At 39.5% G+C, this 25,828-nt stretch overlaps 1 protein-coding gene across 15 annotated transcripts in view; it reads left to right on the top strand.

Moving 5' to 3' along the window:
- Kif1b (kinesin family member 1B) overlaps positions 1 to 25,828 on the top strand; it is a 132,390-nt gene that overhangs the window by 51,830 nt on the left and 54,732 nt on the right. For 8 of the 15 annotated variants that reach the window (XM_051173982.1, XM_051173984.1, XM_051173992.1 and 5 more), the window contains 8 exons: positions 2,413 to 2,624; positions 6,805 to 6,884; positions 8,723 to 8,798; positions 11,756 to 11,835; positions 12,294 to 12,400; positions 13,227 to 13,310; positions 13,952 to 14,132; positions 14,255 to 14,327. In XM_051173982.1, the coding sequence (XP_051029939.1) occupies positions 2,413 to 2,624; positions 6,805 to 6,884; positions 8,723 to 8,798; positions 11,756 to 11,835; positions 12,294 to 12,400; positions 13,227 to 13,310; positions 13,952 to 14,132; positions 14,255 to 14,327 (893 nt within the window). The remainder of the gene's footprint in view (positions 1 to 2,412; positions 2,625 to 6,804; positions 6,885 to 8,722; positions 8,799 to 11,755; positions 11,836 to 12,293; positions 12,401 to 13,226; positions 13,311 to 13,951; positions 14,133 to 14,254; positions 14,328 to 25,828) is intronic. The other 7 variants (XM_051173989.1, XM_051173988.1, XM_051173986.1 and 4 more) reach the window with 1 other exon arrangement.

Genomic DNA, 25,828 nt, shown 5'->3' with positions numbered 1-25,828 from the left:
GCACTATAATATATTATCTCTTATGGTAATATCACTTTATCCCCATTTTTCTGTAGCCAGGAGTGGCTCCTTTTCTGAGGTGCCATGGCTTCTCATGGTTAGGTCAGGCAGTTTAACTCAGGTTCTTGCTTTTAATCATTACTACGTCAATACCGCCTTTTCCCTCTTGAGTTGTTTCCTCTTATGAACTGATTATTTAATAGGAAAATTCCTTTTTAATTAGCATTGTAAATGTGAGTCTTTGTATAATTACAAAAATCATTTCTAGTTAGTTAGACTGTCTGTAATTAAAGAGCTCTGTGCATGTTGGGTTAGCACTCACCTATGCTTATACTCCATTGCTTTCTGCATATCTTGGGCCTTATCTTACTTGATCTTTAGATCTCTTTTTATAAATTACAAGTTAAAATTTTAAAAAGGGATGCTGGAGTATATGACTTAAATGAAGATTATATATTACAAAAGATCACAAACTATATTAATATAATGTTAAGTTGACAAGGAAATAGTTACCTATACTTTTAATATAATTCATCAAGATGTGTCAAATCTGTTTGGGGATTTTTAGATTCCCTTGATCTGTTTATTTGTAGGAAGCCATTTCAGACAAGGGAATACATAAGAGAACCCAAATATAGTATCAGTTTCTGTGCTGACTTAAGCCCAGAGGACTGGCATGCCCAAACACACACGTGGCTCTTGGCCTGGAACAGCTCTGTCTGAGATCTCCAAAGCTGAAGGATATTGGTGTGGAGAGGGTGCCTTCTTGTACTTGCTTTTGTGTTGAAGGTGCTGACTCCGGCTTGTTGCCTATCTCTTCTCTGAGCAGCTGTGGCATTTCCTGAAAACCATGCATGACTAAGATCTAATCTTATATCCCCAAAGGAGAGCAGCCCTGGCTACTTCTCAGTTTCCCTTTGGATCTGTTTCTTTTAATTCATTTTAGGGCTTGCATGTGTCCAAGGACCTTCTAATTTCCATCTGTCCCCTCTTTCCCACCTTGCTGCCATCACCTGACAGATGATTTTTGCTCCAGTTCCTGTCCACCTTTTAAAACATGCCTCTTTGCTTGTTTCCCCATGTTCTAGATTTGCAGATGGTAGTTTTCAAACTGTCTTGAAGCAACTACCACAGCCTTTAAAGGGCTTCAAGAACTGGTTTTCTTTAAACAGTAAATATTGGTAAATCCAGAGAGTGACTATTTTTCCTAACTGCTTCTATTGCCTCATATCCTTTTAGGAAAACCTAGTTTTAATATGAATTCAAGTAATGTAGATTCTCAAATTTAAAAATGAGGGCAGCAAGATGGCTCAGTGTATAAAGGTGCTTGCTACCAAGCCTGAGTATGTGATTTAGGTCCCTAGTCCCACATGGTGGAAGGAGAGAACTGGCTCTCACATGTTGTCCTCTGACAACAAAATAAACAAATGTAATAATGTGCTGATTTTAACATAGAAATGAAAATGGATGCTGGCACCCACCTGTAATCCCAGCAGAATCAGCACACAGGAGTGGGAGGCCAGAGAGTCAGGAGTTCAAGGTTATTCTCAGCCATGTAGCAAGTATGAGGCTAGACTGAACTTCAGGAGACCCTGCCCTCAGACAAAAAGACAAAAAGCAATGTACCAGTGATGGTGGTGGTTTCTTTGCTCTTCATTTGAGAAGACTTACCAGCGGCTCAGTGATTGTGCCATTAGACACAGAAGGGTTACTTAAATTCTCAAATGGTTTTTAATTTTTGTTTGCTGTGATCCATAAATAAAAATATGCTAAAACTTGTTGGTTCACTAATTGTTCTTTCCTGTTGAAGCAACCATTCATTACAAAGTTAATACCATGCTTCCTCAAAATTATTCTCATTTCTATGATTATTTTTTTAAAATTTAGAATATATTTTTGGCATATTAAAATGCTACTGTGCACAGACTGCTAAATGTTCAAAAGTTGTAACTAACATTTCTTAAATTTTGTGTGAATCCCATTAAACACTGAGTTAGGTCAGTATGTGATATTAATTGCTATTTTGATTTTTTTTTTTTGTTAAAAATTGCTGGAGCTTAAAAAGTACACTAAAACTTTATCTATTGAAGACTCAGAATAGCAGGAAGGAGTTAGGGGCTGTAGCTCACCTGTTTAGGAAGAACATCTTTGGAGCTGTGGTCATACCCTCCCACACTGGAAACTTCTCATTTCTAAAGTCAGAAGTGGCTGACTGCTTGGCATCAAATATTACAGTGACATGTTTTAGAACTGCCATCTAGAACTGCCAGTTGTAGAGCTTGTCTTTGTGTCTGTGTGTTAGTCTTGGCGCTTTGATGCTGTCCTTTCTCACACTGGTGTTCCTTCCTGTCTTTTTTCCTCCTCTGCTTCTCGCTTTCTCTTTCTCTACCTTCCCTTCTTTCTGTCTCCCAGATCTGAAAGATTTTCAGAACAATAAGCATAGGTACTTGCTAGCCTCTGAGAATCAACGCCCTGGCAATTTTTCCACAGCATCCATGGGGTCCCTTACTTCATCTCCATCTTCATGCTCACTTAATAGTCAGGTGGGCTTAACATCTGTGACCAGTATTCAAGAGAGGATCATGTCTACACCTGGAGGGGAGGAAGCCATTGAACGTCTGAAGGTGAGTCTGAAGATTGTTTGCAAAGCACTTTATGTTCCAGAAGGCAGAACTAGGACTGAATTAACATCACAGAAATGTTGGCTTAGCACATGGAGATGCTCACAGCTAGAGGTACCCTAAAAATGAGATTGCTTTTTTAAGTTAATTTATTTTTTTGTGTGTGTTGTTTTGGTTTTCAATACAGGGTTTCTCTGTGTGACAGCCCTGGCTCACTCTGTAGACCAGGCTTACCTTGAACTCACAGAAATCCAACTGCCTCTGCCTCCTGAGTGCTAGGATTAAGGGCATGCGCCACCACGGCATGGCTAAATTAATTTCTTTTATTAGGATGTTGAGTTTGAACTTACAATAATTTGTGGGTAACTTATAAGTCATAGTGAAGTTGCTTGTTAGAAATTTAGTTTTAAAGCCACACATGGTGGCTTGAGCCTGTTGACCCAGCACTCAGGAGATGGAGAAAGGAGGATAAGGTGTTCAAGGTTGTCCTGGCTACATAGTGAGTTTGAGGCCAGCCTAGGTAATATGAAACCCTTTCTAAAGTAGTAATAATTTTTTTAAACAAAATAACTAGTTGGAAATGTTGGTCTCATTGAAGATAAAATTCTCTATAGAGCCATTCCTCTGTTAGTCAAATTAATGTATAATTAACTGGAAGTTTGAACATTTGAGTAGTGATATTGGGTTTATTAGATTACAAAAATTATACCTTCTAGAAGTCCTCCCATAGCCTTTAGTCACAGGAGCAGCAGGCTTTCTCCTCCTCCTTGGGGCACTGGACAGAGTCCCTGGGTCGTGGTGCTGCACATTTGCAGATTGCCCACTCCACTGGATTTATGTTGGAACCAAATACCAGAGAAGAAGCAACTTATTTAATGTCATGGTTTGAGCTTAGTCCATAGAGAAGGCTGTGCGAGCATGAGGCTGCTTGTTCACATCTTTGTAGATAAGGAAGCAGGGGAAGGATAATGCCAGGACTCTGCGGCTTTCTCCTTCCCTGTTTCTATTTCAGTCTGGGACCCCAGTTTGTGGGATAATGCTGCCACACTCATGGTGGATTTTCTCTCTCGGTTCAGCTTCTCCACAGTACTCTTGTAGACACAGTCAGACATATACCTGGTTTTAAATCCAGTTAAGTTGATGAACGTTCTCCATCCCAGCTGTGGGGATGGAGGCTTCTTTAGCCTGTTGTTGGTGTGTCCATTTCTGTCTTGTGTCTCTAAGTGTGAAAGTCAGCAGCACTGCTTGTCCTCTTCCCTTCAGTGATTTCAGTGACTGTGGTGCTGAGAACAGCTGCCAGCATTCTAGCCAGCAGTCAGACCACATCGGGGTCATCATGTTTTTCTCCTCTTTGCTTACTACCTCCATGAGTATTGTTTCGCTTTACCTTTTGGCCTTTGTGTTCAAGAGTACCTGGGCAGGGGAAACTCACTCTGGATATGGGAAGTTACAGCCATACTACCAAGTTACAGCCAGGGATCCTTTTCACCATCACTCAGTGTCCCCTACTCTCAATTGCTGCCCATCCAGAGACCGTTGAGAACAGTGGTACTCCAATAGGTGAAGGTTAAGAAAGGACTGGGCAGTGGTGGTGCACTGAGGAGGCAGAGGCAGGTGGATCTCTGCCAGTTCAAGACCATTCTAGTCTACAGAGTGAGTTCCAGGACAGCCAGGGCTACACAGAGAAACCATCTCGAAAAAGGCAGGCTAGCTTGTTGCACATCTTCATTCCTGAAAGTGAATCAGTGTTAGATGCTTTCGCTTTAGTTTTCAGGTGAAGCTGTAACAGATTTTTATATGAAGTAGGCTTCAGAGTTTTCTTTCTTATCATCCTATCCTTTCCCTTGGCATTTTACTTGCTTCAAAAAGGAGGTGATTACAGAAATAAAACCAGTGCTGTTGTTTCTTGATTCAGAAAGTAAGTGAAGTTCTAAATGCCTGGCAAAAGGGAAGGAAGGAGAAACCTTTCAGGGTTGCAAGGTACAGACAGGGTGACCTCTGCTGTTGTAAAATTGGCTTGAAAGCTTTCCTATAGACTTCATTGATGTTCTGCGTGGGAAAGTGTGTCCATTAACAACTTTTCTCACAAGTAGGGGTCAGTGGTCTTGTTGCCAGCAGGACTGTGGCAGTTGGGAGAAGTGAAACTCTCCTCTTATTATTTTATATCAGATGTCCTCTTTGGGGACTTTGAATCTTAACTATTGTTATATTGTGCCTTCCTGCCTCCTCTAGTGTAAAGGAGAAATTTCTTTTTGGCTGCCAGCTAGAACCAACTGAAAATAATGCCACGTGTTAGGAGTTAAGACAATAAGTAGTTTTTTTGTTGTTGTTTTTTGTTTTTTTAAGAATTAGGTCACCCAGTGTCTTCCGAATGGCTTCTAGGGAACAATGCTGTCATTATTCAGGGGCTCCCCTCAGCTGCCTGATCTCATGAAAACAAAGCTGTAATACATTAATCAGCAAATAAATTGCTCTCTTAATTTTCCCCGAAACAACATAAATAAACTGTTTCTTTCCCCACCTGTATTCCAGAGTGCAAATGGCTTCCTTACAGCTTTGTGTTCAGTGTCGTGCAGTAGATCATGGAAGCCCGAGAGCCTTAGTTCTGCTCTTATTTTGGGAATGGTGAGAATTGCTTTTGGACAGACCTGCGTTTTAATGATGCAGCCACAGAACATGTAACGTCCAGACTGTGGGACAGCAGTTGTACAATAGAAATGCTTGGGAATGTCTTAGGAGCTGCATTCCTTAGGCATGACACTACAAGAGAAAAGTACTGCAGTGGAAAGCAGCAACAGTGGAGGATAAGTCATCTTCCTAACAGTTATTGCCTTTGCTTCTCTGTATCTTTAAGTACAGACCAGACGTTGTCACTGCTGCCACTTCTGTCTCCATAGAATAGCCTGTTTCCATACATAATGTTAACATCTCCATTCCTCTATAACCCTCTCTGGTAAACAAACAAACAAAAAAAGATAATGGAATGTAATTTTTCTTTAAAGCCACAATGTGAACGGAGCTGAAATTCCTGTGTGCATAATTTGGTCTTTTTACTCAGTAAAGTTTTAAGCATGTAGCGTGGCCACTGGCTCTGATGTTTATAGACTGGCATCAAAGTCAGCACTGTGGGTGCTATTGCCCAGGCTTAGCCTATAAATATCCATGCACATCCATCACAGGAGCAGGCAAGGCAAATGCTGTGCTAAGCAGTCTGAGGACCCACTCTTGGAGCTCATTCAGGAAGCATGCTGTCCAGTACAGTAAACCCTTAGCTATCTGATGGCTTCAAGGAATGTTCCATGGAGTAGTCGTTCAACCTTCTCAATGTCAAAACCTAAACTACCCTGTGTGTGTGTGTGTGTGTGTGTGTGCGCGCACGCACATGTGTGTATTTGATGTCTGATTGCCCCACCAAATTTTCTGCCTTCTTATTGAATCATCAAGAAGAAATAAAAAGCTGGGCATGCAGGAACATACCTGTAGTCTCAGCACCTGGAAGGTTGAACCAGGAGGACCATGAATTCAGCATCATCCTTTGCTACATAGTGAGTTTGAGGCCAGGGATGGCTACATGAGATCCTGTCTCAAAAAGGGTCTCATGTCTCAAAAATAAAGAAAGAAAGGAAGAATGTATAAATATAAAGAAAGTGAGGAAACCCAGCTCTCAACCCAACCCAGCTCAAAGAGTAGGATGGGCTTAGGTTAATTACATAGAGTTTTTGGTCTCCAGTTTTATTTGTGGAATGATTGTGTAACAAATGGTTATTTAGTCTTTGCTAACACTAGAGGTTTGCTAGTGTGCCACTCAATTAACATTTTCCTTAGTCTGTCCTTGAAGTTTTTGTAAAACAATAAATTTTTAAACATTATAAATACAATTTGAAGCCATGATTTAAAAAGAAGAAAGCGCCTTGCATTTTTGGATGTTAGTATTACCCTTTCTCTGTCTGTGCACAGACATAGACTCACTATTTGCCCATTTTTATAGGAGTTGGAAGATTTGTGTTTGAGGTTTATATAGTTTTAGATTTAATATTTATGATTCTTGGTTTATAAAAAAGAAAAAGGGTTCATTATTTTGGACTCTTCCTTTGTCTTCAGAGGGTATTGTGTGTTATGCTTTCCTGGCTGAATATGGCATTAAATCATGACTCTTCACTCCAACCCGTGCACCCTTCCATAGGAGTCAGAGAAGATCATTGCTGAGTTGAATGAAACCTGGGAAGAGAAACTTCGTAAAACCGAGGCCATCAGAATGGAAAGGTCAGGAAATAAAAATCTGGGTGCTTCTGAGTTTTCTGGGAAGTTTGAGTTACTTTTTAAAATAAAAGATGAAATAGATTTAAAAACAGAGAACTCTCTTCCTGCCTAAAACACAACACAAAGAAATCTAAGGGCAAGATTGTATATGATCACATTTACACTCTGAAAGGCAGTGGTTCTCTGTAATGAGTATGGGTTTTCCCGACAGCCGCCTGGTCTTGTCCTGCCGCCACGCTGCCAGCCCCAAAAAATGCACAGAGACTCTGTATTTGATACAATGTTATTGGCTAGGTGCTAGTTTCTTATTGGCTAGCTCTGTCTTAAATATTAACCCATTTCTATGTATTTCCACGTGGTCTTACCGAAAGCGGAGGAATGGCGGTTCTGTTCTCTCCAGACTCTCCATCTTCACTCCTTCCTCCTTCCTCTTTCCTCCTCATCTCCTAGTCCCTCCTATCTCCTTTCCTATTGGCCAACAGTGCTTTATTCATTAACCAGAATGAGAACATATACAGAATGACATCTCCCGTCAGTTCTCAGCCTGTGGTCCATGACCCCTTTGGGGTTGAATGACCCTTTCATAGGGTTTGCATATCAGATATTTGCATTACAATTAATAACAAGCAAAAATGACAGTTATGAAGTAACAACAAAAATAATTTTGTGTTTGGGGGTTGCCACCAGGACACAGCATTAGGAAGGTTGAGAACCACTGCTTTAGGGAGTCATGTGCTTAATAGTTTCCATACTTGAATGTTGCTTCCTATTGAGAAAAATCATACTAAGTAAAGGAGATTTTCATTTGTAAAAATTGACTTGACTTGGCAAAACTGCATATACAGAGCTGTTCTGACTCTGTCTTTTAGACAGAGTTACTTTGTCTAGAACATTTAGGTAAAAGGTATAGTTCAGGTTGCAACTTTTAAAAATCTTATTCTGTCTATGCTGTTGGAATAAATGCACACTTGTTTAAAAGAAAAAAAAAAAGAAGTCAGTTTTATGAAAATGTGGAAAAAATGAGCTCTGATGTACTGTCAATATAACAAAGAATTTTCTTACATTAGATTTCTCTAAACTAGAGTTATTGGGGCAGTCAAAATGTCTCAGCATATAAAGGCACTTTTTACTCAAGCCTGATTGCCTAAGTGTGATAACTGATCTCTGCCTAAAGGTTGAAGAGGAGGCTCAAGCACACACACACACACACACACACACACACACACACACACACACACACACACACCAACCCCCCCCACTCCCCAAGAAATACAAAAAACCAAAACCTTCCTACAATTACTATACTATGGGTGTTGGGGTGGGAATATAACATTTGAGAAAAATCACATTTACAGACTATATTTCATATACCCAAGCCCTTACCCTCCCATTCACCCCCTGTATTAAGTCTGTGGCTTCACTAATGTTAAAACCAGGGTGCTAACCCCCAAGTTACTTTGATTACTTTCTTAGATTCTGGGGAAATTGTTTTTTTCAAGTTGAATCCACAAACTTAAGAAGTATAACCTTTCAAGATTCCTTCCCAGAGGAACAGAACTTTTAGCATGGGCATATTCTTTGACTTATTTTGAACATTGGAAACATAAATACACATGGAGATAATACATTAAAAATTTTAAATCCCTCATTGGTGATAAGCATCTCACTCTCCCTTGCCAGCTTTAGATGCAGCAGCTGCTTTTGCTTTGCCTGCTTTGTTTTTTTTTTTTAGCTCTTCTTAAACTAACTTAATTGATATTTTGGTATTGGTATTCTGATTTACTTGGGGATTTTTGGTTTTGTTTTTTGTTTTTTTGTTTTTTTTTTTTTCTTTTTTCTAGAGAAGCCTTATTGGCTGAGATGGGAGTTGCCATACGGGAAGATGGAGGAACACTTGGTGTTTTCTCACCTAAAAAGGTAGGTAACCATGTTGTAAAACTCGAGCAAACAAAGCAGTTTTTCTTTGTAAGCCTCTTCATGTCTTTCCAATATAGCTGTTTTTTTCTAGATCCTTAGCTTAATCAGACATTTCTGCTTTCATCTTACAATACAAGGGCAACCTAGTTGTAAAATGATTTTAGTGTCTACAAAAGATAAACCCAGAGCAGTGAGTCTGAACCTTTTGGCCTTGGGTATATTTAAGCATCTTTTTGTTCTTCCTCTTATCTTCCTGACCTAGCCCTAGCACCAGTTGCTTTTTTTACCCTCCTTTTTGATGTCCAGTGCTTGCCTAGCATGGAATTAGCCCTGGGCCTGATCTCTAGTACCATCCTTTTGGGGAAGGGTGCCACCTTTCTATAATTCCAGTGCTTAAGATTTGGAGGCAGTAGTCATCAGCTCTTCTCTGTAACTTCTGGGAACCATTTTCAGCTGTTGAGGATTGTGAACGACAGTGCTGTGTCCCATGATTGCCATTACAATCATTTCTTCAGTAAAGCAGCTCCGGTCCTTACCCTCCCTTTTAGCAAACGTTTATGTATGTATTTGTTTGTTTGTTTATTATTTTAAAGAAGTGATTAAATTAGTCACTTTCCTACTTCTGTAATCATACTTATACAATAGAGACTTGTTAGTTAATTAGACTGGTAACATGTCTTGTGTGTTCTTTTTGACTTGAGTTGGTTCTTAGTGTTCGATACTAGAGTACCTTATTAAATAATTGTTTTGTGTGCTTATTTCTCTGACAAGAGTAGCACATGTATTATGTGCCAAGCATATGTGTCAGCACTGATAACTTTCTTCAAGGTTCTGGGTCTATCTGTGTGGCACCCTACCGTGTGTATGGCCCCAGCTTCAGTGTCCTACTACTGTATTGTTAATAAGTATCTACATGCATAGTTTCTGTTCTAGGTTAGAGTACAAGGTCAAAGAGTTTTGAGTGGCACTTTTGCTTGATGTGAACCAGCGTTCTTATGATTTTTGTGAGAATTCTTTTGCTTTTTTAAAATCATAGTCACAAAACTGTCTTACAAATTCTAATATGTAATTTTCAACAGAAAACATTGATTTAGCTGGGTATGGTGGCACACATCTACAGTCATAGCACTTGGGAGGTAAATGCAGGAAGTTAGAGTCCAGCATCTGGCTGCTTACAATAAATTCAAAACCAACCTGTATCATACACAAGAAGAAAGGGGCTGGAGAGATGACCCAGCAGTTAAGAGCACTTGCTGTTTTCCCAGAGGACCCTACTTTGGTTCCTGACCTTGTGTGTACCCAGACACATACATTGTTCATTTGTACACACATGCACACACACACAAATGAAAATTCATCTTTAAACTAAAAAAATTAGGCCAGGTGTGGTGACACACACCTTTAGTCCAGCACTTAGAAGGAAGAGGCAAGAGTATCTCTCTGAGTTAGAGGCTAACCTGGTCTACAGAGTGAGTTCCAGGACAGCTAGGTTTACACAGAGAAACCCTGTCTTGAAAAAGTGTCACCCCCTCCCAAAAAGGAGAAGAAATTTATTTAAAGACTTAGTGATATTTAGAACATCAACAATTATATTTTTATTTGAGGTTGTCATTTTTACGTTAATGATGTATTTATTCATATATATTACCTACATTGTAGAGATTTTAGCAGTGCTGGGAATAAAGAAGTGTACTATTACTGCCCAGCTGTTTTAGGATTTGTAATCTGGGTATTTACAAAAATTGTATTTAACTTATCCAAGAATTGGTCTGTCTTAATTTCATCTTTGTGTTGACAATGCTTTAACCTTATGAGGATCTAGGCCTTGGGCATATCAAGTAAAGGTGCTTGCCACTAAGCCAGACAACCTGAGTTTGAACTCTAGAACATATAAGAAAGAGAGAACCACCTTTCTCAAGTTGTCCTTTGATTCCCATATGCCTTTTATGGCATATGTGCATCCACACACATACAGCACACATATAAAGCAAATGTTTGTTAAAACAAACAACTTGGTGTTAGAGATAGCTCAGTGACTAAGAGCACCTGCTGCTCTTCTCTTCTGAGGACTATAGTTTGGTTCCTGCACACATCTGGGCTGCTCAATTGCCTGCAATGAGGCAGAGGGTCTCTATCCCTTTGCAGGTCAAATGACTCGTTCACAGGGGACACCAAAGACCATCAGAAAACAGATGTTTACACTATGATTCATAATAGTAGCAGAATTACAGTCATGAAATAGCAATGAAATTAATGTTATGGTTGGGGTCTCCACGCTCTGAGAAGTTGTTGAAGGGTCACAGTTAGGAAGGCTGAGGTCACTGTCTAGAGGGTTCGATGCCCACTTTTGGCCCACATATATATTAATTCATGTTCTCTCTCATACACATACTTAACTTAAAAAAGTTCATGGGGTTTTTTTGTTTTTCTCTTTTCTTTTTAATGTGTCTGTTTTGCCTGTGTGTAAGTTATGAGTGCCAACTGCATGCCTGGCCAGAAGAGATGTTCAGATCCACTGAACAGGTATTACAAGTGCTTCTAAGCACCTGAATCAGCACTTGGGATCCAACCTGAGTCCTCTGGAGGAACAGACAGTTGTCTTACGGACCAAACTACATCTCCAGCCCCATTGATGTTGTTATTGAAACAGGGTCTCACTATGTAGTTCAGACTAGCCTGAAACTCTCTGTGTAGATCCGGCCAGCCTTGAGAACTCACCTGTCTCTTCCTACAGAGTGCTAGAATTAAAGGTGTGTGCCACCATGTCCAGCAGGACTCATGCTCTTAAGCAGGGTGTATTAGCCCAATTTGAGGAGGCCTACAGAGCATGCTTCTTGTATTAATTACAGAATCATAACTAAGGCTTTTATTGATGCTTTTAGGCCTCCTGTGAAACCCTGTTGCTACAACTCTCTAATGATTTCTCACCCCAAACTGATATCTGTAACCTTTTTCAGACTCCACATCTTGTTAACCTCAATGAAGATCCATTAATGTCAGAGTGTCTGCTTTATTATATCAAAGATGGGATTACAAGGTATATTTGCTTTTAATTTGAGTAATTCATTTAGTATTTTCTTCTAGATAATTGATAACTAAAGGTAATTGTCCAAAAAATTGTAATAATTTGCTATTTCTCCTTTCTGGAATGATTATAAATTACCTTCTCTCCTTTTCCCAGTCGTAAGTGGAACCAGTTAGCACATGGTTTCCTCTAGAAGAACCTGAATAAAATTTTCCCTAAAACAACACAGATGAGTTCATTAGAGAACTTGATTTGCCCTGTTTTCTTACGGTGTGTAAATGACATCAGTGTTGATCATATAAGGCAGTTCATATGCTTGAGAATAGAATTTGTAGTTGAAAGCATCTGATAGAAAAAAGCAGTGCATTTTTATCTATATCAAAGGGTGGTCTTTGGGAGAAAGCAGTGCATTGTTTGTAAGTGCTTTCTGTGTCTGAATTTCCCTGGGAAACACTTTCCCTTGTGTTCAGGGTTGGCCAAGCAGATGCTGAGCGGCGCCAGGACATAGTGCTGAGTGGGGCCCACATTAAAGAAGAGCATTGTGTCTTTCGGAGTGAGAGAAACGACAGTGGTGAAGGTGGGAGCTTTGTGCCTTAATTTCCACGCGACCTCTTCCTTGGCAGTGTTCGGAATTCTTAAGACTTGGGATCCCTACCTCTGTTAGTGGGATTTTTTTTTTTTTTTTTTTTTTTTTTTTTTTGTCGTCAATAAAATACTGAAAAAAATGGAGAAACCTGGGATGTTTATAAATGCAAGGACGGACATAGCTACTTAACATGAAAATAGCATGAACAAAGGGAGCCCTTTTCTTACTGCCAAGAGCTGAGCAGGGTGCAGGCAATTAGGTTCGGTCTTGAATGTTAATTATTTAGTAGAAAAGTAAGAGAAAGGTGACTATTCTAGTTAGTGGAAGAATTGAAAAATCTTTAATATTGGCCCAATAGGATTCATTTTTACCTTAAGGGGAAGAAAAAGTCAATCTTGTGTGAGTTCCCACCACAACCCGGCTGTGTAATATACTTTTGTGCTAGGCACTACTTCCTCCTCAGCCAGATGTTAACTTCTGTTTGTATGTCACATGTAAAATAGCTGCTGCATAATATTTTATCAGAATTAATATTTTCTCTCTACTTTTTGAGGCTCGTGACATTTAGTTAAATGTTTTTATCACAGCAGTAGCTCCCAATAGCTTCTTATACTGACATTAGTTCTGGTATCTTAACAAAAACAGGAGAAAAAAAACAAAAACAAAAAACCCAAACCAAAAACCTGTTCTGTAGACCCTTCAGACTCTTGGTTGATTATAAGGATCTATCCTATTACCATGAGTCCTGATAGTGAACCACTTTTCATTGTTTATTGCACAAGTTTATGACAATAATGTCAGTTTGTATTCTTCCTAGTGATTGTGACCTTAGAGCCCTGTGAGCGCTCAGAAACATACGTGAATGGCAAGAGGGTGGCCCAGCCTGTTCAGCTGCGCTCAGGTGAGGCTGACAAGGGTTCCGAAGTCTTCAGCAATGTACATATGGCTTGTGGGAGCAACTCAGGCTAAAGTTACCCTAGAATACGTGCTTTTGGGAAACTGCAGAGCTGTCTTTTTAATCTTGCTTTTGTTGTTGCTTGCTTGTTGTTCGTTTTGGTTTTTTTTTTTTTTTTTTTGCTGTTGTTGTTGAGACAGGGTATCTATCACTAAGTAGCCATGGTTGGCTTGGAATTCACTGTGTATACCATGTTGACCTCACAGAGATCTTCCTGCCCATGCATCCTGAGTGCTGGGATTAAATGTGCGGCCTTCAGACCCAGCCAAGTATCTGTCCTCTTATATTAAGAGGATGAAATTATAGTTCTTTTTTTGAGATAGGTTTTTACTGGGTAGCCTGGGAAGGCATCAAAGTTGTAAACCTTTTGCCTTGACCTTCTGAGTGATAGGATTGTAGGTGAATACCACCTTGCCTGGCAAGATTTACATTGTGAAAACTAGATACTATTCATTAAAAATTGATTCCTTGGAACTAGGGCTGAGCTGAGTGGTAAAGCACATTTGGTAGTATATACAGGGCCCTGGATTTGACTCACAGCACTGCAAAACAAATGAATTCTTACCCCTCTTCCGGTCTTGTTGTAGGGAACAGAATCATCATGGGTAAAAACCACGTCTTTCGTTTCAACCACCCTGAACAAGCGCGAGCTGAGCGCGAGAAGACTCCCTCTGCTGAGACACCCTCAGAGCCTGTGGACTGGACATTTGCACAGAGAGAGCTTCTTGAAAAACAAGGAATCGATATGAAGCAGGAGATGGAGAAAAGGTAACCTGGAAGTGTTAGGCAGCCTGTGCGATACTTGGAATCATGTAACAGCTTTCACAACAGCTGGGGATCTCACAACTTACTCTTTCTTGGTGTTTTGTTTCTGTTTGTTTTGCTTCTAGGCTACAGGAAATGGAGATCCTATACAAAAAGGAGAAGGAGGAAGCTGATCTTCTTCTGGAGCAGCAGAGACTGGTAGGGATCTGTCTTGAAATTGTAGCTATTGGGAAGGGCAGTTGCTCTCACGCCTTCTAGTAGGTTCTGATTGGTGTCACAGATAGCCGTCATTTTCTTAATGAGCGATCATACATCTACTGGCAATCTCAGTCTGGGAAAACTTCTACAGACGCACTAGTTTGTACCTTTTATTTCTTAAAATTAGATCTTCTGTCATAGTCAGGAGCTTTTTGAAGAAATAACGAGAGCTTTTATGATACCTTTGCCCTTTGGCAGTGCTTTTTAATTGTGTTCCAACAGTGGTCTCTTGAATGAATATTGAATTTGGTGGGAGTTTGCCTTGGTTTTGTTTCTGGCCACTTGATAGTACTAATTCTCTGCTCTTAGGCTGACATGGGGATTATTCTTGTGCTGGGCAGATTGTTTTTTGTTTTTTCTTGTTGTTTGTTTTTTAAGTTAAACTGTATCTAAAAGTGCTGCTGCACAGTTGCATGTGTTAACCCTTTCTGTTCCCCTGCATGGAGTCTGAGTTCTCAGTAAGGTTCTCAGTAGCTTTTGTGGTGACAGGGAAATGGGGGGCTGCACACCCATCTCAGACAGGAGAGGGACACTCCTGACTCTGGGCTGAAAAAGGATTTGGGTAAGCAGTTGGAAAGTCAGTTAACCATCCTAGCTGTAATGGGTTAGGATTTTATGATGATAATTAATTTCCCAGGTTTTATCACAACGTCTTTTGAATAAATTGCTCTTAGTAGATTTTAATATTTAAAGCCAGCCACAAAGCCCTGGTAGTAAGAAATTCCGTAATGCTCAATGTGGTGGGCACCTTTAATCCCAGCACCTGGAAGGCAGAGGTAGGAGGATCTTTTGAGTTCATGGCCAGCCTGGTCTACATACTGAGCCTCAGGACAGCCAGGGCTGCAAAGAGAGACTGAATACATTTGATACAGTTTAGGAAGTTAACTTTTAAAAAATTAAGCAACAGCAACAAGGGTATATTAATGAGAAATTAGGGAGATGGACCCTGGATTCTTCCCTTAACATAAAACACAACATATAAGTTCCAGCCTTATGTCACGCTGTTCTGTGGGAGAACTGTTGCATTGTGGTCCATGAAAGTCAGGATGCTAAGGAAAAGCAGCCTTTAGAGCACTTGGTTCTTGGCAGTGGGTTAAACCAGTTAACTTATTATCTTTTAAATTATAGTAAAGCCCTCAAAAATATAGATTGGAAGAATAAATTAAGTGTTTGGAATAAGATATTATCATTGTTACAGGAAGAGTATCTCTAGTGGCTCCCTGTACTTGGCTTTGGCTTTAATGGTTAGGACTTGAAAGGTTTGTGACACATGAAGGAGTCTTTTATCCTAATTATGTAGTGTAATGTAATAGTATTCCTCTCATGGTCTCTGACACATCCAAGAAGAAAGGTGTAATTAAGCACTATTTATTAACAGTAGTGTCTCATATTTTAATGTACGTTGCTTTGTAATTTACAAAAAACTTTATTTTATCATTTTATTTGATCCTCACAGCTACTCTGTTTGGTAGATGTGTATGTAAATGAAGTATATATAACATTGCCTTTAGTTTATGTTGAGATTAAGGCTGAAGACAATGTTGTTGTGCATACGTACATTTTAAAAATTTGCTTCAGTAGTGGCCTTACATACCTGCTAAATCATATATCTAAACCTTAAACTTGAGTCTTCTAACTTAGGTCAGTGCCTCTCAATCACTGGAAATCTTATTTTAAAATATAGGTAGTGATTGAGGTCTGGGGTGGGAACTGCAATAATGTGTTTCTCTGAAGTCCCCAGGTGATAATGATGCAAGTACCCTTGGGAGCACACTGTGAGTAAGTAGGCATTAAAGAGTAACCGTGCCTGGTGCCTCCATATCCAAAAGCGGATGAGCATTGTATGCCTGGACATGAAAATGCCGATAGAGCCCGGCATGGTATCGCACAACTGAAATCCAACCACTACGAGCTGAGGCAAGAGGATCATGAGTTTATAGTAAAGTTTGCATAGTTCAGAAAGACACTGCCTACAAATGTAAAACAAGTCAAAAGGGCAAGGGGCTGTAGTTCAGAGGGACAGGGATTATGTAGCATACAAAGGCTCTGGGCTCAATCTGAGGAAAGAAAGGAAGGCAGGGAGAAAAGGAGAAAGAAATACTAATAATACAGTAAATTGTGTTCAAGATATACTTACTGTTTTGTGTTTAAGATATTCTTACTGTTGGTTTTTAGGGGGACATCCAAAGTCTGCAGGCAGTGAGGTCCTGGTTGTCAAATATTTGTTTTATGTATCTAATGCTAAACTAGGATATTAAGAAAAGCTCCCTAATAGCAAGGAAGTTGCTTTCCATTCAAAATTCTAGCTGTCTTCTCTTTAAGTTTCTTGACCTTGAGAGGAACTACTGATATCTAACACTTTTAGCCTAAAGATTATTTGCCAGTTATGATTCTGTATTGGTCAACCATATGTACCCTATAAAGATTCAGAGGCTATGAAGAAATTGCTCTTTTCACTATTTTATTAAAATATTCCTAACTTATTTTAGGTAACAATCATGATTAAACATTTAGTACTATAATTTTTTAAACATAGTGCCAGCACTAAAAAATTGGAATTCGGAGTTCACAGGATGGCTCAGTGGGTAAAGGTGCTTGCTGTCAAACCTGTTGAGCTGAATTTCATCTCTGGAACTTACATGGTGGGAGGAGAAAACTTATTCCTGCAGTTGTTCTGTGACTTCTGCACGTGCACCGTGATGAGCAGGCTTTCACGTGCACATTTCATACGTCTCTGAGCATTCCCTCCCAGTTAGTGCTCGGGTGCCGTCTTTCATCCTTGTGCTGCCACACGCTACCTTCTCTTTCACACTTGCAGGCACATCTGTAGGACTTTCCGGCACTTGCTTTATAATGAAAGTGGGTGAATCATTTAGCGACACGGGAAAATTATGATTGCTTGATTTGAATTTAGGTAGACTATTATTTCACTTTAGAGCTTAAAGGTATTTTTTTATTTCTCAAGTCTGACAAGTAATTATTAAAATAGTTGTCATTCCCTAAATTCAGTAATATTCACCTTATCCCTAAGCAATTATAAAAAAAAAAAATAGCCAAGAAAAAAGTGATAGTTCTGTGTAAGACTCAAAGGGAACTTGTGTTCTATAAAACTGAGTTTTTATGTATGTATGTATGTATGTATGTATGTATGTATGTATGTATGTTCAGGAGAAAGAAAAGACTCAAGCCTGACCTGCTTTTTACTCATCTATTGCTGTCTTGAGGTTGGGAAGATGACTCACTCAGTAAAGAGCTGCTGCACAAGCATAAAGACCTGAGTTCTGATTCCAGAATTCAAGGAAAGAGCCAGGCATGGCAACTCAGTAACCCTGGCCTAGACAGTGGGCAAAGACAGGTAGATCTGTCGCTAAAGCTCATTGGCTGGCCAGCCTAGCGGACATTGAACCTTCACGCTTGCAAACACAAGCACACACACGCATGCACGCACGATTAGCCTTCTACTTTTTTCTGTCACGGTGCTGGGAATTGAGCCTAGGGCTTTGCCCTTGTTAAGCAAGTACTCTTATCGCTATACTTAAAGCTCCCACCTCTCTGCTTTTTAAAACTGAAAAGGAGAAGAGGGGACAAGAGGATGGCATAATGAGTAAAACATTTTCTGTGCAAGCCTGATGACAGCGTGTAAAACCCAGGCATGGAGCCGTGTCTCTCTAACCTGGGAGGGGAGAGCCAGGTGGATCCTGGGGGCTCATAGCCAGCCAGGTTAGTCCAGATGGCCTTTTGGGCGCCAGGCATTCGTATGGTACACTGGCACACATGAAACTGTTGTGAAGCCAGTGCGCTATCTTAGGCCTAGGTCAAATATTTTTCCCTTTGTGTTTTGAAGAGAAATAGTGCTGCAGCTCAGATAAGTAAAAACAGTTAAAGTGTATCCATTCTATATGTACAGACTTTATTCTTCGTGTTTATCAACGACATTGTCACTTAAAAATAATAGTCCCCACATAGGTGTAAATCACATGGGTTTTCTAGGTAGAAAACATGAATTATTTTGTTTGTAGAATTTTTGTTGGTTGTTTTTTTGGGGGGAGGGGTGTGGCAATCTTATACTACGTCCAGGTTGTCCTGGAACTTGTAGCGATCCTCCAGGCTCAGACTCCCATATGCTGAGACTATAGGTATAAGCTTGCAAGCCTAGCTTCTGAAATAGTTATACTAGAGTTGTAGAGTACTTGCCTAGCATGTCCAAGGCCCAAGCACCTTCTCCCAAGGAAAGATTTAAAATACATTATTACTTGGGAATTTTAAAATTATGTTAAACGAAAGACTGTTTACCTAACTTAATTTTTATTCTGGTAACTTGTCAAAATTTTAGAGGGAGGTTATTATTGGTTTTATTGTATAAAAAATAACCTGTTATCTTTTTTTAATATAAAAAGCTTTCTTGTTCTCAGAGTAACAAACTTCAATGTACAAATGAAGTGAATTAATTTACTATGCAAAAGAAAATGGTAAATCCAGTATCTGCTTCTAGAAAGACCAGTTTCAAATCTCCCATCCAACAGGAAAGGAAATTTGATTGATAGGAACCTTGTATGTTCTGCAAATATTAGTTCTTAGCACTTTTAACATCATCTCTATTCGCTTCTTTCTCTATCTTCTATCTAACTTTTTTCTAGGGTTGCTCATTTTAGTAAAGCTAAACAAAACTTGGCATCCTGCAGTTTTACTAACCTTTGTTAATCTGCCTGCTCGTCACATCTTTGTGTGGCATCCGTGCTCACTCTTGGGGAAGAGATTCTGGAAGAAGCAACAGCAATAACCAAGGCAAATGTGGGAAAGTGGCTGCATGTTGTTAGCATGTATGGGACAAGGGCTATACCTGTTATCTGGGCATGGTGGAAGGTTTGTCTCACACTAGTTCATTTGACTAGAGTGAGAGAATATCAGCCCTCCAAGGAATGTGGTTCACTTACCCCAGAAAGTGGAATTATGGAGCAGGAATACAAACAGATCTTTCTTGTAATAGTAATCTACATATGCATAAGTCTTAGTAGACTTCCCCATCAAGGTTTTGTTTTGTTTTGTTTTTTGTTTTTTAATTTTTTATTTTTAAAATTTGGTTAGGGCATTTTGCTTGCTTTTTCTTCAATTTGATTTTCCTTTTTTATATTTTAATTTTGGTTATTTGGGGGCCATTTTTTATTTTGTTTTTCCAAAGGACGCGGACTCTGATAGCGGGGACGATTCTGACAAGAGGTCCTGTGAAGAAAGCTGGAAACTGATTACTTCTCTGAGAGAAAAGCTACCGCCCAGCAAGTTACAAACCATTGTTAAAAAGTGTGGCCTCCCCAGCAGTGGGAAGAAACGAGAACCAATTAAAATGTATCAAATCCCTCAAAGAAGGCGCCTTAGTAAAGACTCCAAGTGGGTCACCATCTCAGATCTTAAGATTCAGGCTGTTAAAGAGATTTGCTATGAGGTTGCCCTTAACGATTTTAGGCACAGTCGGCAGGAGATCGAAGCCTTGGCCATTGTTAAGATGAAAGAGCTTTGTGCCATGTATGGGAAGAAAGATCCCAATGAGCGGGACTCTTGGAGAGCAGTGGCCAGGGACGTCTGGGACACTGTTGGGGTAGGGGATGAGAAGATGGAGGATATGATGGCCTCTGGGAAAGGTGGAACAGATGTGGATGACCTCAGGGTTCACATAGACAAGCTGGAAGATATCTTGCAAGAAGTCAAAAAGCAAAATAATATGAAAGATGAAGAGATCAAAGTCTTAAGAAATAAAATGCTCAAAATGGAGAAAGTCTTGCCATTGATTGGATCTCAGGAACAGAAAAGCCAAGGAAATCACAAGACAAAAGAGCCCCTTGGTGCTGGCGCTAACAGCATCTCTGATAATGTTGTCAATAGAGGAGCAAGTGGAGAACTTGACAAAGAAGAACGCGTTTCCCAGCTGATGAATGGAGATCCAGCGTTTAGACGTGGACGTCTACGATGGATGAGGCAAGAGCAAATCCGTTTTAAGAACCTGCAGCAGCAGGAGATAACAAAGCAGCTTCGACGGCAGAATGTACCCCACAGGTTCATCCCTCCTGAGAACCGGAAGCCCCGCTTTCCCTTTAAGAGCAATCCTAAACACCGAAACTCTTGGAGTCCTGGGACACATATTATTATAACAGAAGATGAGGTTATTGAGCTGAGAATTCCAAAAGATGAAGAAGGAAGAAAAGGAAATAAAGAAGAAAGCCAAGAAAAAGTTGGTAGAGCAGCTTCTAAAGATCCTCAGTTAGCATGGAGCTCCCAGGGTATAAGAAGTCAAGATCACATCCAAGTTAGCAAACAGCATATTAATAGTCAACAACCACCACCTCAGCTACGCTGGAGAAGCAATTCTCTCAATAATGGCCACCCGAAAAACATGGGCTGCCAGACAACTGCCTCTCCAGAGTCATTAAACTCCCATGGCAGTCACCCCACCGCAGATCTGCAAACTTTCCAGGCCAAGCGTCATACTCACCAGCACCGTCAGTCCTACTGTAGTTATAACCCTGGAGGTCAGGCACAGGGCAGTACAGCCAGTTGCTGTCAAAAGCAGACTGACAAGCCCAACCACTGTAGCCAGTTTGTGACACCTCCAAGGATGAGGAGACAATTCTCAGCACCCAACCTCAAAGCTGGTCGAGAAACCACAGTATAAGTAAATTACTGAACAAACTTGAAACTGTAGCAAAGCAAACAGTGTTAATGTTAGCTCATGGATTGTGTTGGTGCATTTTAATGTTGTGTTCCTCCAAATACTAACTGGTTTTTATTGCTAAAATGTAAAACACTGGTAAATGTTTAGTTACCTACCTATTGCTTGTGTATTATCAGTGGGCAGGTTCTAGAATTTGGTATAAACATCTAGGCCCCATATTTTTCTGATACTTCCCTCCATGGTGCCTAGATTACCAATGCACTTACACTGATTTGTCTTGTTTTCATGTAAGTTTTGTTATTTTTTATAGTCCTTAGAAACTGATTTGATATCCCAAAAGACCGGCTACTTGGTTTATGTAAACAAACTCAATAGAGGAATTTGATATATAGAATAAGTGACTCATTCCCCATAAACATTAGAAATTGGCTTAAAAATTACATGCAACTGTGTGGACACATCTTTAGATTTCACCTTGATATCTGTTCTTTTCATTAAATATATTTGGCATTTTTTATAAGCTCAAACCCAAGATCTTCAGACATTTTTTGCATATTTTGTCCCACACAGCCTTGCATCTTTCACATCATCATCTTAGTCTGTATTTTTAAGAAACTGATTCAGTATTTTCTGTTCCCCGAGACAGGGTTTCTGGCTGTCCTTTAATTCTCTCTGTAGACCAGGCTGTCACGGAGATCTGCCTGCCTCTGCTTCCTGAGAGCTGGGATTAAAGGTGTGTGCCACCATTGCTGGACCCTGATTCAGTAATTTTAATGTTTCAGAATATATATAATACTTGTCATAGCTCTAAAATACTTAAATTGGCACTCTCTGGGTTTCTATTTGATTTTCATTTTGAAGTTTACTATTTCACATAAAGAATGAACTATATTTGCTAAAATTATGCCAACAGAAATACCAACAAAAATTTTGTGTGCTTCGAGCAATGTGTATATGTTTCTAAGAAGATTATCTGGTGAGAGGAGGAGATGGGACATGTGAAGAAGACTGACACTCACCTCTTCATTGCCTTTTTCCAATAGCTGATGAGATAATAAAAATTAACTGTGGTTGAGTCTAGAGATTATATAGTAAACTATTCTTTGCTCAACAGTAGTAATACTCAAAGATGCTCAAGCAAGGAAAGTTACTGATGAACAGTCACTATCAATACCTCACTTCACCATGTTGTGGTTGCATTTGCCTCAATGGAGAATTCTCTTTAAATAAAAAGAAAGGAAGGGTGAACTTTAATGGAAGAAAAGAATGGCTGTCTATATATGTCTTGATCTTTTGCACTTGTCAGAAGCTTCCCTGAGAGTCCTCATGAAGAGCTAGAGATCACCAGACTTGACAGTGTTGAAGATCCCTGCGTCACACCCAATCATCTGCCAAACATCTGCCTCCCCACAGTGTGAAAACTCACTAACAAGAGCATGGAACTCAAGGAGGCCTTCTAAACTAGGATCATGTGCTGTTTTGTTTTATTTTTTTACTTTGTGTGTGGGTGCTATGTTTTATTAGAGCACATCTGTTTTCATTGTAGTGGGCTTCTCCCTCCCCCCCTTCTGAGAAAATATTGTGTTAATGCACAGAAAGTCACTTCCAACTTTTTTTTTTTTTCTTTTTTCTTTTGCTTAAAAAAGAAATTTGGGGAAATATTTTGCTTTTATAGCTAGAACAGCTCTCGCCTTCAGTAGAAGTTTGTATGGCAAATTCAACTTGGGTAAATGATACTTGCTATGTGTTGACTTTCTTGAGATGACAATCTGTGCCATTTGGTTTGACATTTGGTTTGAATGTACTCTTGATAGGCTATTTCATGTCAGTCACTTCAGTGCATCTATGTAAATCTACAGTTGTCTTTCCTTTCATACATAATTATACTGACTTTTTGTCAAGAATTTTATTTTCTAAATCAAAAGTAATAATTGCATTATAAATCTAGCAAAACAACAACTTGAAATAACAGTTCAAGTCCATATAGTTTGACTTTTAGTTATAGATAAAATACTGCTTTTACGCCTGAACACCAGAGCAAGTTAGCTTCCCACTGTTGATGTTGGGATGAAGAGTTCTGCAACGTTACCGTGTACAGATGTAGATGCTGGTGTGCCCACAGGCATAGTCCAAAGAATTAGCTTTGTTCCTCGCCTGCTAATCTCAGTACCCTCATATTATTGAAATGATCATACATCTAAAGAAGCCCTCATTTTCCAGGTAACCAGGAAAGAAATGAACCAGTGTTTGACTGCTAGCCATGATCTTCCATACATCTCAGAGTTCTTACCCTAGAAAACTCTGCAAAAAATTGATCGATTCGCTGGACAAGCACATAGCGCCATCATGCTTTTGTGGGTCCTTACTACTTTGTTAAGACAGAGGCTCATTGATTTTCCTAGGTTGGCCTCAAACTTAAAATCCTCCTCCTGTCTCAGCTTCTCCAGTTGCTGGAGTTAGAGGTGTGTGTCACTAGGCTCAGCTTGTTTTTGTTTTTATGGTGGTATTTCTCCCTCAGCTTAAATTAAGCAAGACCAAAGAGAAATTGTCTTCATAAAGCATTATTGTATTATTAAATTACTCTTAGGTGTTATCACCGAGAAATGGGAAATTATATAATGATTTGGCATTACTGGGATTGAGTTTTCCAGACCAGAATGTAAATTCTATGGACAGTTAGAAAATCTGGTTAATAAATTTGAACCAAAGGGCCTTTTCTTGTTTCCGAGTCTTCTAGTACGGCAAATTGTTTATTACATTGAAGTGACTTGAAGTGACCTTTTGCGCTTTAGGTGTAAGATGCTAAAAATAAAACCCTGACTTTGCCACACCAATGCCTGAATTTTTAAATGCTATCAGATGACAGGAAGTTACACAGGCTTCCCATGGTCAGCTGCTGTACCTGGTGCCTTACTGGTCCTTTGTTGGCTTGCCTTAATGGTTTACACAGAAGCCGGAGAGAAGGGGAAGCTTCCTGTGGTCTGTGGACCTTAGTGAGGAGGCTTAGGTTCATTGCAAAGCAAGCATGTGTTCTGTATTATTAGAGAAAAAGTCATTACGAACAATCTTCATAACTGCCGGATTGATGTCATCTTCCCCAGATTTTAAAATCTGCTCTAGGTAGACTTAGTTTGGTCCACTTTAGGTTGTGAAATGTGTTGTTTTTCTTACTATTACTGTAAAAAAGAAGTTGTGAATCTTCTTGTTGATGAACTGTGGTTTTCTTCTCAATTCCTTAAAACAATGCTTGAAGTTTGTCTGAGTGTTAAGACTTGCCTTTCCAGAAAGGAAGAGTTAGTTTGTGATGTTAAAACTATAAAGTCCTCATTAAATAAAAGTTGAAATGTTCTTTGACGTGTGCTTTATCTCTGTGTGGGGGAGGGGAGTGAACCAGGCAGTGCTAATTAATGTTTGCTCCTCATTCATATTTGCAACCTTTTCGTATGAAGATAGTTGTGTGCCTGATAGTATCTTTTTTTTTTTTTTAATATTTTTGTATGGACTTGATTACTTTCAAGCTTTTTCATTTAATATCCTTTTCTATTTTTATAGAATTGGGGACCATGGAATGTAGTTAAGTAGTATGCTAACACTTAACCTATCACACAAGGTCCTGGGTCCTTCCTCTAGTGCCACAAAATGATAAGAACACAAGTGATTCATTCTTACATGGGAACTTTAAATAAAATCTGTTCATATACAAGTAAGAATAACACTTTTTGATTTCAGCTTATATTAAACTTTTCCATTTTTTCATTATGTAGTCATGATTTGAAATACAAGTACCTTTGCTCTCCCCTTTAACATCTGCTTCACTCAGATTATTGTTAGTTTGTTAAAGATGAAACAGGACAAAGCAGAATTTTTTTTTTTTTTAAATGGGCCATTGGTCTTGTTAGAAATTTGAAACCTTCCCCACCCCACCCCCCAAAAAAAGAAAGAAAGAAAGAAAAAGAAAAATTGGACCAAGCCAAGGACTGACTGGAGAGATAGCTCAACGATTAAGAGCATTGGCTGTTCTTCCAGAGGACCCAGCTTCAATTCCCAACACCAACATGGCAACTCACAACTATCTGTAACTCAAGTTCCAGTGGATCTGACACCTTCACACAGACATGCAGGCCAATACCAATACACATAAAAATAAAACAATTTTTTAAAAAGACTAAAAATATTTGGAACTATTGGTTTTTTTCAAATAACACCGTTGTGATTGTAAGTTAGAATATAATATATTTGACTGATATTCATGAGTTCTTAATAAGAAATGTTGTGCTTTATGAAATATTCTAAGCTTGGATTGTCTGTACCAGCTCTCATGTCCTTACCCTTTCAAGTACTTTTTTTTTTTTTTTTTGCTGTGGGAGAAGCTAGTGGAGTTTCCAAGACTCCTAGTGTCCTAGGCACAGAGATGATCCCAGTGCAGTAAGATATATGCAGTGATGGTTGTGTGGGCCAAGTCACATCCACAAAGGGTAGTGGGAGATGAGGTGTATAACCAAGAACTTTTCTAAAGTAGAAAGAACAAGGGAGGGAAAGATCAGGGTAGAAGAGACCAGGTCAGGATTGGGGGAATGTGAATTACTTGGGATAGTCTGTTATGGTGGGCAAAAAAACAAAAAAAGGAGGCTGGAGGAAATGAGGATCAGACTATGGTGTGAGAAACTACCAACCCAGTGTCAACATGGAGATTCTTTTATTAGATCCACCTTTTAGGAAAGCTCACTGTAGTCACAGCATAGAGCAACCATTCTCAGCCTGAGGGTTGCGACCCCTG

Source organism: Phodopus roborovskii, unplaced genomic scaffold (assembly GCF_943737965.1).
Source record: "Phodopus roborovskii unplaced genomic scaffold, PHOROB, whole genome shotgun sequence".
Classification (NCBI taxonomy): Eukaryota; Metazoa; Chordata; class Mammalia; order Rodentia; family Cricetidae; genus Phodopus; species Phodopus roborovskii.
This window is presented reverse-complemented; position numbering and strand designations above follow the sequence as displayed.